At 47.2% G+C, this 14,845-nt stretch overlaps 1 protein-coding gene across 1 annotated transcript; it reads right to left on the bottom strand.

Moving 5' to 3' along the window:
- Positions 1 to 2,204: 2,204 nt before the first annotated feature.
- Positions 2,205 to 13,230, bottom strand: LIN28A (lin-28 homolog A). Its single transcript, XM_016131942.2, has 4 exons — positions 13,135 to 13,230; positions 12,487 to 12,671; positions 3,255 to 3,439; positions 2,205 to 2,546 (listed from the first exon to the last, which is right to left on the bottom strand). Exons 1-4 carry the CDS (start codon positions 13,163 to 13,165, stop codon positions 2,333 to 2,335), a joined length of 615 nt encoding a protein of 204 aa, XP_015987428.1. The 5' UTR covers positions 13,166 to 13,230; the 3' UTR covers positions 2,205 to 2,332.
- Positions 13,231 to 14,845: the final 1,615 nt, after the last annotated feature.

Raw genomic sequence — 14,845 nt, 5'->3', positions numbered from 1 at the left:
TTTCTAGCAGTAAACATGTGGAGTTACATTCGTCCGTCTCCTATTAAACAATCTTGTGGCTACTTTGACATAAGATTCTTGCACCTGCATAAAAGTTCCTGAGTGACTTGGATATACATTCATCTTCCCTTTCTTGGTCTTCCAACCCCACTTTCAAAATGGAAGGCTTCTCTCTACCCTAGGATTAGAGAATAAAGTAGGCTTGATCTAACTCAATATGCAATCTAAGTATTTGCCATGCATCACATGTCAGGGAATGGTCTCTGATGCAAGAGATTGGAACAAGGGATGGAGTATTCTTAGCTTCAGGGTTTTTTTTGCACGAAATTTAAGAGTTGGGGATCCACCCCACAAAACTAAATATGTGTATGCGAGCGCGTGGACTTTGGGGGGTGGGCTAGGGTAGGAGTCAAGTTGTTAGAACAGAAAATCTGGTTCAAAATAGGAACTAGGGGTAGGGGAAACAAAAGAAAGGATGGTTCAAGACCCCTACTTCAAGAGGGATCCCCCAAGCTTATGTTTCAGACCCTTTTTGCCTGGTGCAGAACCTTTTGTCAAAGATGCTTTAGCTATTTTTCTCAATACAAAAAGAAGTTTGTAAACAATAAAACCCCAAAAGAACATTGAGAAATACCAACACATTATATTTACACAAACTAGGCCACCTAGCAATCACCAAATCAGCTACTCGTGAAGTCCCACAAAGCCCAACAAATACAATAACTAGAGGGGGCAGCAACTGGGGGAGACAAGAACCCAGGATCAGACACACATCACCCAATGCGTTCTATTGCATTTGCCCCGTTTCAACACAGAGAGGTAGGTTTTTGGTGATCTCACAGCATGTAAACGAAACCCTCTTTTCTCCTTTAGCTACCACAACATTAACCACTGCTGCGGTAGGGCAAGACACTGGCCCTGGGCACCACAAAGAAGCCATCACTTATGGTCCCTCTGGAAGCCAAAGAGGAAAAGCCCAGAATTTTTAAATGCTAAGGAATTTAGTCCTTGCTTCATATATCCATCCCTGGGCAGCTGAAGATGGGTACAGAGTTACTGTTCTTAAAACTTGTCTTTACCAACTTATATATATATAGATATATTTTTATAAACAGACACCTACACACTTTGTTGTGCATGGTAGGCCTAGCTCAATCCAGTGAAGGATAGATCTGGTATGTAAAGTGAGTCCCAAACCCTGGAATTAGAGGTCTGGAACAGGAATCAGGAATCCTTTATTACACATATGGAGACAACCCTTACCTAATCTTGGCTTCCCCTCTGCACCACCCATTCCTGTTCAGACCAATTTCCAATCTTCCAGTAGATCAAGTCATGGGGCCAACCTAGTCCTCCGTGAAACACTGAAGGTAGAGGGGTTTCAAGAGGACACTATGGCAGAAAAGCCAGCTCTAATTGGCAAAAATGAGGTAGTTCAATAGGCTATACACTCCAAATAGCTGTTTTCCCTGGTGATAAAGCAACAAAAAATATTCCTACTGTGCAGACCCGGAGCTGCTGTCCACTTATCCCTGAGATTGCTCTTGTACCTGAGAACACAGTGCAGGAACGAGGGTCTTAGATTAAAATACACAAAAATACAAAACCAGAATATTTATATTACGAAAAAAAGTTAAAATGCACAAGATACGTCATTCGCACACAGCTAGTGCAGTTGGCATCCTGGAGAAAGTGGGACCCAAGGTGCAGTTATCCAAGGGACCAAATAAATAAAATTGTATTGGCCCAGAATGGGTTGGAAGTGAGCTGAGGAGCAGCAGGTCTGCAGCTGTTTCCCCAACCACTGTTTTTGCCCGTCATCACAGTCTCGGCACCCTATCCCAAGAGTGGGTTATGTGACGACAAGATGTAGAAAACCCTGCCTTACCCCTGAGAGATTCCTCCCCATGGAATGTAGTCGTTTGTGGGTTGGGTCCATCAGTTTGGTCTCATGTTTTATCTTATCACTCTGGCATGGGAAATATTACTTATCCTTCTTCAAAAGGAAAACAACATCCCTATATCCAGCTTACTTTCAAAAGCTGGAGATTCTGAGTCTGGAGACTCAGACAAAGCACTGCAGGGGAGGGATCTTTCCCAAATCCCTCCCATGCATTTGAATAGAGCATGGTTGGAGTTCCTTTTCTTCACTCCTTCGCCCCTGCCAAGAGGGAAGAAGGAGTGATGCTGTGGACCCTGGCCTGAGATGCATGGCAGTGCCAGCTGCCCCTTCCCCACCCTGTCCCCCCTTTCTCCATTCTGCCGATTGATGCCTGCTCCTTGAAACTTCCCGATCACAAAAGGCTAGCCCCCTTCCCCCACCCACTGTGGCTCAATTCTGGGCCTCAGGGAGCAGGGCAGGGCTATGGATCTCTTCTTCCTCCCGAAAGTAGGTTGGCTTTCCCTGTGAGCTGGGCGCTTGCTGGGCCTTCAGTGGACATGAGGCCACCATATGACTGATGCTCTGGCAGAAGTGGCACTTCTTGGGCTGGGGTGGCAGCTTGCATTCCTTGGCATGATGATCTAGACCTCCACAGTTGTAGCACCTAGTACAAAGCAGGATAGTAAAGCTGAGAAAGGAGTAAAGAAGAGCTCAGATCCCTTTCTCTGAGTAAGGTCACTTGGGCCATGGTCCAGTTGTTATGCTCACTTCCCTTTTTGGAGCAGGAATATGACTAGATATCTTTCCAAATCTGTAATTGTCTAGATGATATCTTCAGATTCATGACAACTTGAAAATACCAAAATATCAAGAATAGAAAATCACAGACCCCAACTGGGACTTGCAATTTTGAGGACAGGAAAGACTCTACCACACTCTTAAAACTGTACCTGTTACTCAAGCACAGAGATAAGATGAAAGAAACCAACCATTTAGAGACCTAGTGAAGAAGCAACAGGTGGTACAGATACACCATCTTGTCCCCACCGCTTAACACTTTCGTATTCAGTCTCCTTCAGTTCTAAAATAATGTGAGGTTAGTTTCACTATTCCTACTTAGCAATTGAGGCCAGAGTTCACCAAGCAAAATTACATGCCCAATAGAAGAGCTAGGTGCCCTTCTCATACACTATCCTCTCTCCTCACCTCCCACATCTATGGCAGATACCCCAACCATCCAGATGTTGTCAGGGACCACAGGCTTGATTTTATCTTTGGCAACCTGGTTCAAGAAATGGGGCATGATTGGGAGAGTTCGCCCCATCCTCAGCCATGTCCCTACCAACCCACACAAACCACCTTCCAATCATACCTGTCTCCCTTTGATCTACGCTTCTGCATGTTCTTCCCTTTTGGCCGCCTCTCACTCCCAATACAGAACACCCCTCCAGGGCCAGTGACTCGGATAGATTCCAGGCCCTTGGCAGACTTCTTAAAGGTGAACTCCACTGCCTCACCCTCCTTCAGGCTCCTGAAGCCTTCCATGTGCAGCTTACTCTGGGGAAGGGAAACATGGTAGATTTTAACGTTAGTCTCCATCATTATACCAACTCCCAAACCTCATACCCCCAAAACACCTGCATACATGTATTCCTGTAATGTAGGAAGAACAAGTGTGGTAATACTTCCATTTTATCAGTAAAGAAACTCCCTCCAAGAGTCATCACAGTTAAGAACAAGAAATCTACATTATGTTGACAAAAACAATCATATAAACAGATGCCATTACATTTTTTTTTTACAGATATTCTCGTTTAAAGTTCTGAGTAAAGTACAACGAAAGAAAAAATTTTCAATAGCATTTATGAAAATTTGATGATTCTAGGTGAAAGTTATATGGGAATTGTTAGTACTTGCAACCTCTTTCCAAGTTTGAAATCATATCAAAAATAATGTTGCTGAAAGTTGAGGAAAGACAGTACAACCCAAGCAGATGGGCCTGTAATTTGTAAGGGAAAAGTCCACTAGGAGAACCACGTATATGGGGAGAAATCGACAGTTGAGAAAAACAATTCAGTAAATACCATTGAGAAAATTAGCTATCCATTTGGAAATGAAGCCATCTACACTTTGTCTTATATGTATACAACATACATTCCAGAGGACTTAAATATTGAAATGCTAAAAAACAAAAAACCCTACCCACACACCAAAAAACTTGTAAAAGACAGTAATTAGAATGCTAAAACTACCAAAAGCTACTATAATTTAGTAAGAAAATGAGTCACAGAAGAAGGTAATTTGTAAGACAGCATGACACGTTCAATCTTATTAGTAAAAAATAACCATCATGCAGCCATTAAAAAGAATGTAAAATTCCTGTTTTGTTCACTGATGCATTTTGATGCCTAAGTAACGCCTCACACATTTTTGAGGTGAATTAATGAATGAAGAGGTAGATTTTAATTATTTGCCTTGGAAAAATGATCAAACTATCTTGTTAAAGGGAAAAATATTTACAATGTGTAGAACAATCCCATCGAGACACTACGTTTGTATCAAAATTTAAAAATACACTTGTAAAGAGCATAGCAGTCTTAAAAACAGCTAGTTGAGTGCCAAATCTAGTGTCAAGAAATCAGGGTTCCTGATTTGAAGCTTACAGCCCATTACCCCTTGCCACTTACTGATTCAACAACACATTACTGGATGTGATGGCCCCTCCCAGGACCTACCCAGAAGAGCCGCCAACCATATAACAACATCCATTATAGTAAAGCATTGGAAGAGTCCCAAACATCAACAAGGTAAAGTTATCTTGATCAGAGAAACAAAAGGGATCACTGTGTACCTAGTGCTGGGGCTTGAGGGAACATGAATAAGTAGAACGAGTATTTGCTGCTGCTGCTGCTGCTGCTGCTGGTTACTATTTCAAACCGTGTCTTTGGTAAAACATGCTCTTGAAGCCAGTTTTTGGGACCTCCGATCCCTCGATCACTTCCATTTTTGTCTTAATTTAGACGGTATTGCTTGAAACAAAACTTCCATCGAGGTCATTGGTTAAGAGCATAGGCTCAGGTGCCAGACACAGACTGGTTCAGCAATCGCTGGCTGCATAGCCTTGGACAGTCATTCACCTCTAGGTCTCAGATCCTTCAGAGTGAGCTAACAGCAAGGTTTCTGGGTAGAGCTCTAATGAAGATCATGTGGACGTAGCAACATCAAGAATATGTGCTCGGTAAATGTTTCATGTATTGTTACCTGTTGCTTTTTTTCTCTACCCATCATGGAAATATTACAAATGTTGGGAGTGCTTTCACTTCTTTTTAATCCTCCAGGAGGACCCCCTCCCCAGTGTTGATGTGAGGGAAGGGGTGGAGCATTAAAGCAGGAAATGAAAGCACTGAAGAAAGGTGCAAGCACCCTGAATTTGAAGTTGAATTTGACTTGTCTCTTACTGAGCTGGGACGAACCAGTGAGTCAGGAGGTGCCGGAGGAGCTGATCCAAGAACATTCTTGACCCAGGCAATGCCATCATCTCCCATTTGACACCTACAGGCCTAGCTGTGATTCAGCAGATAAGCGATTTAAGAACAAGGGTTTGGAATCTGAGAGCCTTGTTCCTGCCTTTCTGTGCTAATCTACAAAATTTGGGAGTAAATATTAATTTTTTAGTGGTGTTGTGAGTAATGCACGAAAATGAACACACAGCCACACGCTAAATCTTCAATGAGTGGCAATTACCAACCTCCTAAGACTGTAAGGGTGGGAACCAAGTGTCAAGACTCAGAATTTTAAATCTGGTTTTTATCACTATCTCTGGAAACTCAGAAAAATATCCCCTCTCTGATCTCCAGTTCACTTATCTGTATCTCATAGGCTTACTGTGACAAGAGGATAATATAAACAGAGATCGATATGAAATTGACTAGTCCTCACCAGTCACCCTCTCCATCACTGGAGCATTTAAGTTCTGCTTAAGACTTTCAAAGAGTTAAAAACAAAAAACGCTGCAGGCACCTCGTGTAACTCGTCCAGATTTAGACTGGTGGTCTCTTAAGGGTGGCTCCCTGCCCCCACTCTGTCCTTTCCTAAAACAAATAGTTTGAATTCCTCTCTTATCAGATAGGTAATCAGCATGCAGCCCCACTGAGCCAGCCTCGCAGGGCCTGCATCAGAAAGCCAGAAATTCTTGCTACCACCCCCACCCCAGCCCTAACCACACACAAAGCAGGGCCCCGCCCCTCTCCCCATCCCATCCAAAAAAGAAAAGGCTTTGGGGGGAGGGGCAAGGCTTGAGCTCCCCCAATAGAGCCCAGCCCCGGGAAACAAAGAATTGACACTGGTTGGTTCTGGTGGTTAGATTCCTGGAGTTCCAGAGGCTGGAGATCCCCCCCAACCCCCACCCCCGACCCCATTCACCATTCATCGGTTCCTTCCTTCCTCTTCACGTTGGGGTTATGGTCACCATTTTAGAAACATATAGACACTTTTCTTCCCCAGTCAGGCTTGCTGGGTCTATTAAGGTCACCGCCAGCAGCCATCTCTCCTTCGCTCTGACCCGACATCCCAAGCTTCCAGGGGTGGAACTAAACAGGATCTCACCCCCTCCCCTCGGGTGCCTTCGGTCAAATCTTTTACACAGGAACCTGAATTAGTCACTCATTCAGATAAATTATTTTAAAGGTGATGGGGGAAGCATAACTCCCATCTTCCTTTCCCAATTTGTTCAAGGAAGGAGGATGGGCGGCTGGGCGGGAGGTAGATGGCGCAGGGGAAGATGGCATTTAATTAGACAGAAAACGGCTTCAGAAGGCTTTAAAAATTTTTTGAATGGTAGAGAAGGACTTCTGCTCCCTTCATACCTCAACACTGTCTACTCCAGCCGGACCCCACATCCCGTTCCCCCAACCCAGCACCCACTTACGCCTTTATTAAGTTTAGAGACAGAAGAGACCTTAGGGGTCACTCAGGGAATGTGGAGTAAAAAGCTCATAGTAATTTGAATTTCCCTTAATTTGCTCTGTGAAAGTTGGGTACTCCGATTCTTTAATCTGTAAAAGCAGACTTAATGAAGTCCCTGCCCCCTCTAAAACAGCCCATTTTTTGGTCACACTGCTCTTTTCTACGTAAGTGGCAGAGTCAGGATTTCAGGATACTCGCTTTGGTCATTGGCATCAAAGCTGGGGTCCCTAGTTTTTTTGCAACCCTCGGCCATTTTAGCTCAAGAGTATCTATCTAGTACAGCTCCATATCCTCAGTTCTAGATGCCCAGCAGTGCACGTTTGTGGAACAAACTAAGCTCTCCACTACCCCCAAATTACTAGTGATTATAGGCTAAGCAGTGTTTTAAGCACTTAACATGTTGCAACACACGTAACTACCACACCGAGCCTGCAAGGTAGGCCGTACTGACTCCTGTGTCATAGCCGAGGTCATGGAGGCAGAGAGGTTAAGCACTTTGCCCCAAATTCATAGTGAAAGGCAGAACTGGGCTGAATAAAACTAGCCTGACTCCATTAACCAGTGCTACGCAACGTAATGCAAGTCACATAGACATTTTAAACTTTCTAATTGCCATATTTAAAAAGAAAAAACAAGTGAAATTCATTTTAATGACTCAATCCCGAGGTGTCCTGAAAGTAGAGGGTTTGATGGGGCTAGAAAACCAACCGGTTCTCTCAGAAGCAGTTTATTTTGATAGTGTATGCGTTAGGGAGAATGGGAAGAGACCTATCACTTCTGCTCAGACACAGCTAGGACCACCAGAGTTCCTGCCTGGAGTTCTCCACCAGATGGTGCTGCTCATCAGCTGGTCTGCACAAAGGCAGCCAGAGGGAGACTGGAGCAGAAAGGAGTTGCCTGATCCACAACTATGAACACAAGTGTTCAACCTAGATTTATCTCCCCCGTCCTCAGCAAAGTGGAGTTTTCAAGGAGGCTGAACTCTGATGAGAGTCCCCCCCAGGGTGGGTCCCTATAAGGGTGGGGTGTTTACTCCTCACCCTGCCCCTCACCCACTCAAAGTGCAGAAGAGAGAATCCTGGAGTTTTAAGCTGGTAACCCTGTTATTCTTGTGCTATTCACAAAACCCATTTCCTTGGACTGTGGTTTCCTGTCTGAATTAAATTAACTCCACACTGAGATCATTTAAAATTAGTCTGTACTAATTATGTACTATTCTTGAAAGTTCTCTCTTCCTCCTTGCCTACCTCCTTTGACCTCCCAAACTTAACACAGAGCAAAAACTATTCATGCCCACAGGAAGAAGGGAGGAGTAGAGGTTTTGCCTAAGGTGTTTCTTCCCCCACCCCCAACCTAAAAACTCCTGGAATTCCAGGAAGAGAATGTTATAGTTTGATTAGGAATGCCTTGGGGGAAGTCACTGAAAACCACTTGTAGGGCAAGTAGTAGTATCACCAAAATAGAAGTTTCTTATAATGGAAGCTTTGCTCAGGATGGTGGCACAACTTTGAGACATTATCTAGAAAGCAAGTCTCCTCAGAGAGAAAAAGGCCCAAGACGACCCCATAATGCTCAAAATAACCCAAGTACTTCTCTACCAACTTCCTGAAAACCAGAATGATTCATTTTTTTTTTTAAATCTGGTTTTTCCTATTAAGATGGAAATGAAGTAGCTTAATGAACGACCACTCATGGCTTCCAGTCCATCCAGAAAGGGAAGAGCTACCAGTTAACAACATTCTCTCCCCATTTCCAATCTTTTACTCAGGAGGAAAACCTCTGCTGACAAGGACCCCAAATTGTACATGTACTCCTGATTCCTGAGGAGCTCCTCCTCCTTCACATTCATTTCTTCAACCTACCAAAAACTAGACAGCTAGTCCCTTTCTTCAGAGTGTACAAGTTAGTTAGGGGACAGGATAAGATTGAGGACATCACTAACTGGACATGAGTTGAATAAGCAGAGGCACCAAGTAATGTTATAAACCAGGTGGAAAAGATCCCTTTAAATTCTCCTCTTCCCGCCCCAACCTAGACCCCGCCTGAGGTTGCTCGAGCCACCCCCACTTGTCCTCAGAAAAAGCAGGCCATGTGGCTTCAGCAGTTTCTCAGTATTGAAGTTTTTTTCTAAGCCAAACTCGGTCCCTTAGTTAAATTTGGACTCGTCTTTTGCCTCCAAGTCTTCTAATACAGCATTTTATCCAGAGAGCTATTTTAAAAATATGTGGATTCTGAAGAGTGGTGGGAGAAAGTAAGGAGGCTTGTTCTCATTTTCAAATCTTGGGGGTTTGGGAGTTGAGCCACAGGAAACACAAGTTAAGTCAAAACCCTTAAAATGGTCATAGAGATTTCAGAATCTCAGGAAATTAAGACAGTTTAGCTCTTTCTTGCTCCAGCGTTCCCTGTATAACCGTGTTTCTCAATTGGTGATTTTGCCTACCAGAGGCATTTGGTAATGTCTGGAGACTTTGGAGACATTTTTGGTTGTCACAATTGAAGGATGCCCAAAAAAAGAGAAATTACCTGCTCAAAATGTCAATAGTGCTGAGGTTGAGAAACCTTGATTTAAGGGCTGACCATCTGCCATTATGATTCTAAATTCCACTAAGCCCAGGGACAGGCTGAGAATTCTAGATATGACCTGTGGCTGAGTAAAAGGAGAGTTCAAGAAATCCCTTTACTTTATTTAAAAGGCTCGGAGTGGGTTTTCTTTCCCACTCACCCACACCTGGGGGCATAAAGTGAGAGGGAGCATAAGAACAGTAGTAAACAGTATTGGGAACAAAGCAGGCCTACCTGAGAAGGAAAAAGGAAATGTTAAATTGCGTTTCCCTTCTCCTCTGCTTAGAAAGGTGCTCCCTTGCAATTATCCTTCACCTTCTGCACCCCAACTCCGGGGTACCTACCTCCAACAGCCAAAAGGGAGGTTTTCTTACAGAGAAATGGTTTTACCCTCTTCACTTTGAGAACACTTTCCTGCCCTAAAACAATTTTTAAGGATCACTTAAATCTACTTAATTCCTCTTTATTATATTACTAGAGAGATATTTCCAATTTCTCAAGTGCAGGACTGAGATCACTCGTCTAACTTACTGCTATGGTCGGGTTTGAGGACTAACCCAAGCCCCTGCAGTGTGCTATCAAGAGCTACCAGATAAAGCTCAGTCATTGTCCTGTAACTGCTGGTAGTAACAAATTCTTGATTCCTTATCCCAGCTCAATTCTCTAATAAGTTATTCAATCGTGGAATTTCCCTGGATATTCCAAGATTCTGAAGTACAGATCATGTCCTAACTCACCTGAAACAGCATGGTGTTGGCTCCATTTCTCAAACCTAAAGATCCCTGCTTTCCTCCATGTCACCTGATATTTCCAATTGCTTTTGATCTGAAAGTTAAGCGCACCCGAGGCACAGGTCCATTCCCTCAGGAAAACCTTCCTTGGGATTTGGTTATCACTGTTGGGGTTCAGAGCTAGTCACCCCTAGATATGCCTCTGTGGTACACAGATTGTTTTTGAGATAAAGGAAACTTTAACTGTGAGCTCAAAAGAAATTTCTTCCTCTTCCTTAACCACCTAAAAGAACTTGAATCAGGGGCCTTGCCCATAAGAAATTATCACAGATAACCTCTTTTGACCTACCTATAGGGTAGGGCAAACTTTTATTTACTAAACATCTGCTCTTATTGTCCTGCAATGACCCTTTGCCACCAAGGCACCTTACACCTCATCTCTAGCTCAAGCATGTCCCCTTTCATGCATGTGGGGTCTGACTCTCTCATGTATGCAGAATTCCCATACACATGTATGTATTAAATTTGGTTATTCTCTCTTGCTAATCTATTTGATTAGACCAGTCTAAAGAACTTTTAGGGTGGAGGAAAGTTTCTTCTCTACATTACTAAGGAAGCCTAGATGATGAGGAGCTAAATTCCCCTCAGCGCCTCCCTATTTGGCAGTCTTAGGAATGCAGGCCAAGAAAATGTTGAGTCTCTTATCCCAAGCCTCCCAAAATTGGGGAAGATGCCCAGTCCTCTCCAGACCAGATTTTAATCTCTTTGTGATCAGATAAATGGGTGACTGGGGGAGCTGGTCACCCTGCTGAGGAGGGCCATTCAAAGCTGGTTCCTGTAATAAAGTGATTTAATAGATCTAAAGAAGCCAATTCCCTTCTTTCTCCCACAATTACTTCCTGTGGGTTATCATTCACATATGTAAATTAGACGAGAGGGGGCAAAGTCACCAGCCATAACTACTTGTCTGATGGGGGTAAGAGTGGTGGTCAAGGGGGTAGGTAAGCATCCTGCTGCAGATCCTTCTGGCAGATAAATGTTCAGAACATTCGTTCAAAAGTCCAGAACACTAACTGGCATCCTAGCATCCTGTATCTCCCTAGTTTTCCCCAGTCCGCGTCCTCACTGAGGGCCTCCAAGGAGTCCACCCAGCATCTCTTCTCCTCCCCTCCCCCTCCAGAATACCATCCCTCAGGCTCCAACCCTTAATCCTCACATCCTTCTTTCCCCTCCCCCATAGTTCCTAAAGCCAACCTCCCCAAGTAACCCCTCCCTGCCCGGCCTGGGTGCCAACCTTCTTGGCCTGGGATTAGCAATTTCTCCTTCCAGGGCCCAGCCCCAAACCTTCTCCAAAGGTGGGAAGAACACAAGCAGCAACTTCCTTTACTTGACTATTATGCATGGCTGGTGTCCCAGGACCCCCAGAATGCTCCTAAGATATCCAAGAAGGGGAGGCCAGGGAAGAGGGGAATCTAAGTCTCTGGCTCCTTGTTTGAGGCCAGGAATGTTAGGACAGCAATGAATGGCTGGGGCCATAAATGCCAAGATGAGAATAGGTCCAGAGGCTAGCCTGCCTCCACCCCCTGCCCTGCGACACTGAATTTCACCCCCACTGTGCTGCCTTGCTTTAACTGAGAACTTGGGGTTGCGACCTCCCTCCCAGTCTGGCCCAGGAATCTAAGGCCTGGGCTCCTCAGGTTTTCCTTTCTGCTGGGAACCGGACAGCAAAAGCCCGGTGGGTCAATCGTGTGCCTGAGAAGGGTTCCCTAGAGGAGCTTTCAAGATCCCAAATAGATCCTTCCAGGATCTGCCAAACCCACCCAGGCCCCAGAGCATGGGATTTGCGTGACCACCTGCGTGAGACTCGCTGACCTCAGTTTTACCCTGGTTGGATCCCAGAGCAGTTTCCCTCCCTCTATCCCGCGTGGAGCTCCCTTCACGTATTAGTGAAAAGCCACGGGCGCTTAGGGCTCTGCTATGGCCCGGGCATGTGTTTCCTTGGCCGGCATGCTCGCCCTCCCCCCACTGGCAAGCACAATACAACCTTAGTTTCTGCCACATGGGGTCACCTCTCTGCCCCTGCCCCCTTCCCAGGGGAAAGAAGTGACACGTGGTAAGCCGGAGGGGTTCCAGGAAGGGAGTGGGAGGTGCTGATAGTCGGCTCTTCCCCCGACTCTAGTCTCATTGGAGTTAAGGGGGACTCGGAACTGGGGTGCTACTGCAAAGATGGGACGCACAATGAGGGCCCTAGATCTCCCTCAATCCAACAGCCGAGTCCATCCGCCCACCCTTGGATATGCGCGCCAATATCCCTTTCCCCGCCAAAGTTACCAGACTCGGTCTCACCTGGTGCACAAAGACATCCACCGGGGGGTCGAGCGCGACCCCGGCGCGGGCGGTCATGGACAGGAAGCCGAACCCCATGCGCACGTTGAACCACTTGCAGATGCCGGCACCGTGCAGCAGCTGTGGCTCCTCTGCCGCCCGGGCCGCGTCCTCCGGCGCCTCCTCCGGCGCCTTAGCGCAGCCACCTGGAGATTGGGAGGGCGCTCAGCTGGGGGCCACGGAATTGGAGGGCCCTCTCAGAGTCCCCGCAGGGAGACCCGAATGTCCAGCCCGCGGGCGGACATCAGGAGGCTACAGCTACCAAGCACCTGGCTTTTAAAGACCCATCCCGGCTGCCTCCCGCGCTCCCCAAGCTTACACTGAGGCCAGTGGTGCCCCGAAAGTTTTGCTCCTCTTTCCACAACACGTTGCCCGGGGACAGACCTCCGGACAGGCCCCTCCTCTTCTCTCCCCCAGCCCCTGTAGCCTCGGTGTGCACGCCGCCGGAACACCAGGGTTCTTTGCTCCAGAGGTGGCCCCCTGAAGCAGGAGGCCACACAAACTTGGGGTCCTTCGGCCAGCCTGGGGGACACTTTCCCACCTCCCTCTTATGTGGCTTCTGGGCGCCCCTGCAGCCTAGGCTGTCCCCAACAAGTCCCGAGCTCGAACCTGCAAATTGCTGGTTTGACACAGAGCCCATGGTAGTCAGCTAAGCCCGCGGCCCCGGGCCCCAGGTCAGGCGGCTGCTGGCCCCAGAGAAGTCCGGAGGCAAAGGGGTGGCTTGGAGAAGAGGCAGCTACATCTTCCCCAGCACAATAGCGGTGGGAGGGCCCACGGCTTTTCAAAGGCTCCCAAATTCTAAAAGACAATGACCCAACCCCCCGCGGGCAGCCCCCTCCCCTCTCCTCCTTCTTTCCCCTCCCTTTCCCTCGGCTTTAGCTCCTGCCCTCCCCCACTGCTGTGGTCTCTGACACCTCTGGGGTGTCCCTTCTCAGAACCTTGAGGTTTGACACCCCCTCCCCACACACTCAACTGGAGATGGGGGCTGTCAGCCCTAGAAGTCTTGAGTACCCCTGAATTTTGGATCCTGCACTTTAAGGACTCATTGGGGGTTCCCCAAAGCAGCATACAGGTAGGGGACATGTGGGGGGCAGTTTTAAAACCATGTGACTGCTCCCACACACACTCACATACCACCCCCACCCCCCACACAGATAATTATACATTCCAGAGAGTTGGGGGAGGGAGGTGTGAGCCCGGCGGCGCTGGCCAATCAGAGACACAAACCACCTGTCAAGGGAGAAATGGATGAGCCCTCCCCCTCCCCCAGTCCTTGAGCGCCCCTCCCCCTCCCTTCCCCTTCAGGCCTCCGAGCTGACCCGGCTGCTCGGCGCTGACCCGCTCTCACCCCCCACCCTCGTGTGCTTAGATAGACCTGGAGTTCAGGACACTAGGAAGCCTGCGATGGGGAAGCAGGGGGAAGGCTGGAGTCCCGGCAGGGCTGATCTCTAGTCTAGACCAAAGTGCTGCCTCTCAAAGTCTGTCTCTGACTAACTGGATGTCTGCCTCTCTGAGTTACTGAGTTTTTCTGGCTCTCTCAAAGCCCTCCTGATTCTGTGTAAAGAATCTTTCCTTCCGAACATATGTCTAAAATTGACCCCACAAGGAGCTTTTTGGGAGAGCAGGAGGAACCCACAGAGGCTTGAGTTGTGTTCCTCTCTCCGCCAGCTGCCCTCATCCTGCCCATATCCCATCCTGTCCCTGTCCGTTGCTGGGAGAGGGACTAGGTGAGTAGGTGGGTCCAGGCATTTTTCTCCAGTACTCTGGACACTCTCAGGTTCCCAAACCCTCCTCTCAGAGTTCCATCCTAAAGTGTGCTCCTTTCTCCACAGTGGGGTTGGTGGGAGAACTGAAGTGAGGAGTCTCCTCATTTTGAGAGGCAGCCTCCCCTTCTAGGAGATAAAGAGGGTTGGCCAGGGGGGTGGCTAGTGCCCTGGTTGGAGATGGACAATGGCCCGGGGCTCAGTGCATGGCCCTGGCCCTGCCCCTTCACTTCCGGTGCTCAGTTCAAACTGGACAATGCCAGCTCCGGCCAGTTCCCCTCCCCCACTGCTACAACCCATTTAAAGAGACAGAGCCTGCTTTCGAGGGCATCTGCTTGCTCTCGACTTAATCCTATCCACTAAGTGTTCAGAACTTTTTTGCTTTTCACCCTTCACCCCTTCGTGTGTATTTGAGAAAGAAAAAGGGGATGAGTAGGGGGAGGAGAGGGGAAGATAGTGTGAAGAGATTATTTCTCTGTCCTACATAGAGTGCTCTCCAAGAAACTAAACTTGAATGTAAGAGATGGGGGGTAGATTGGGGGAGGGGGCAACGGTAG

This window comes from Rousettus aegyptiacus, unplaced genomic scaffold (genome assembly GCF_014176215.1).
Source record: "Rousettus aegyptiacus isolate mRouAeg1 unplaced genomic scaffold, mRouAeg1.p scaffold_m13_p_1, whole genome shotgun sequence".
Lineage (NCBI taxonomy): Eukaryota > Metazoa > Chordata > Mammalia > Chiroptera > Pteropodidae > Rousettus > Rousettus aegyptiacus.
The sequence above is the reverse complement of the archived record's forward strand: the minus strand, read 5'-3'. Positions and strand labels throughout refer to the sequence as shown.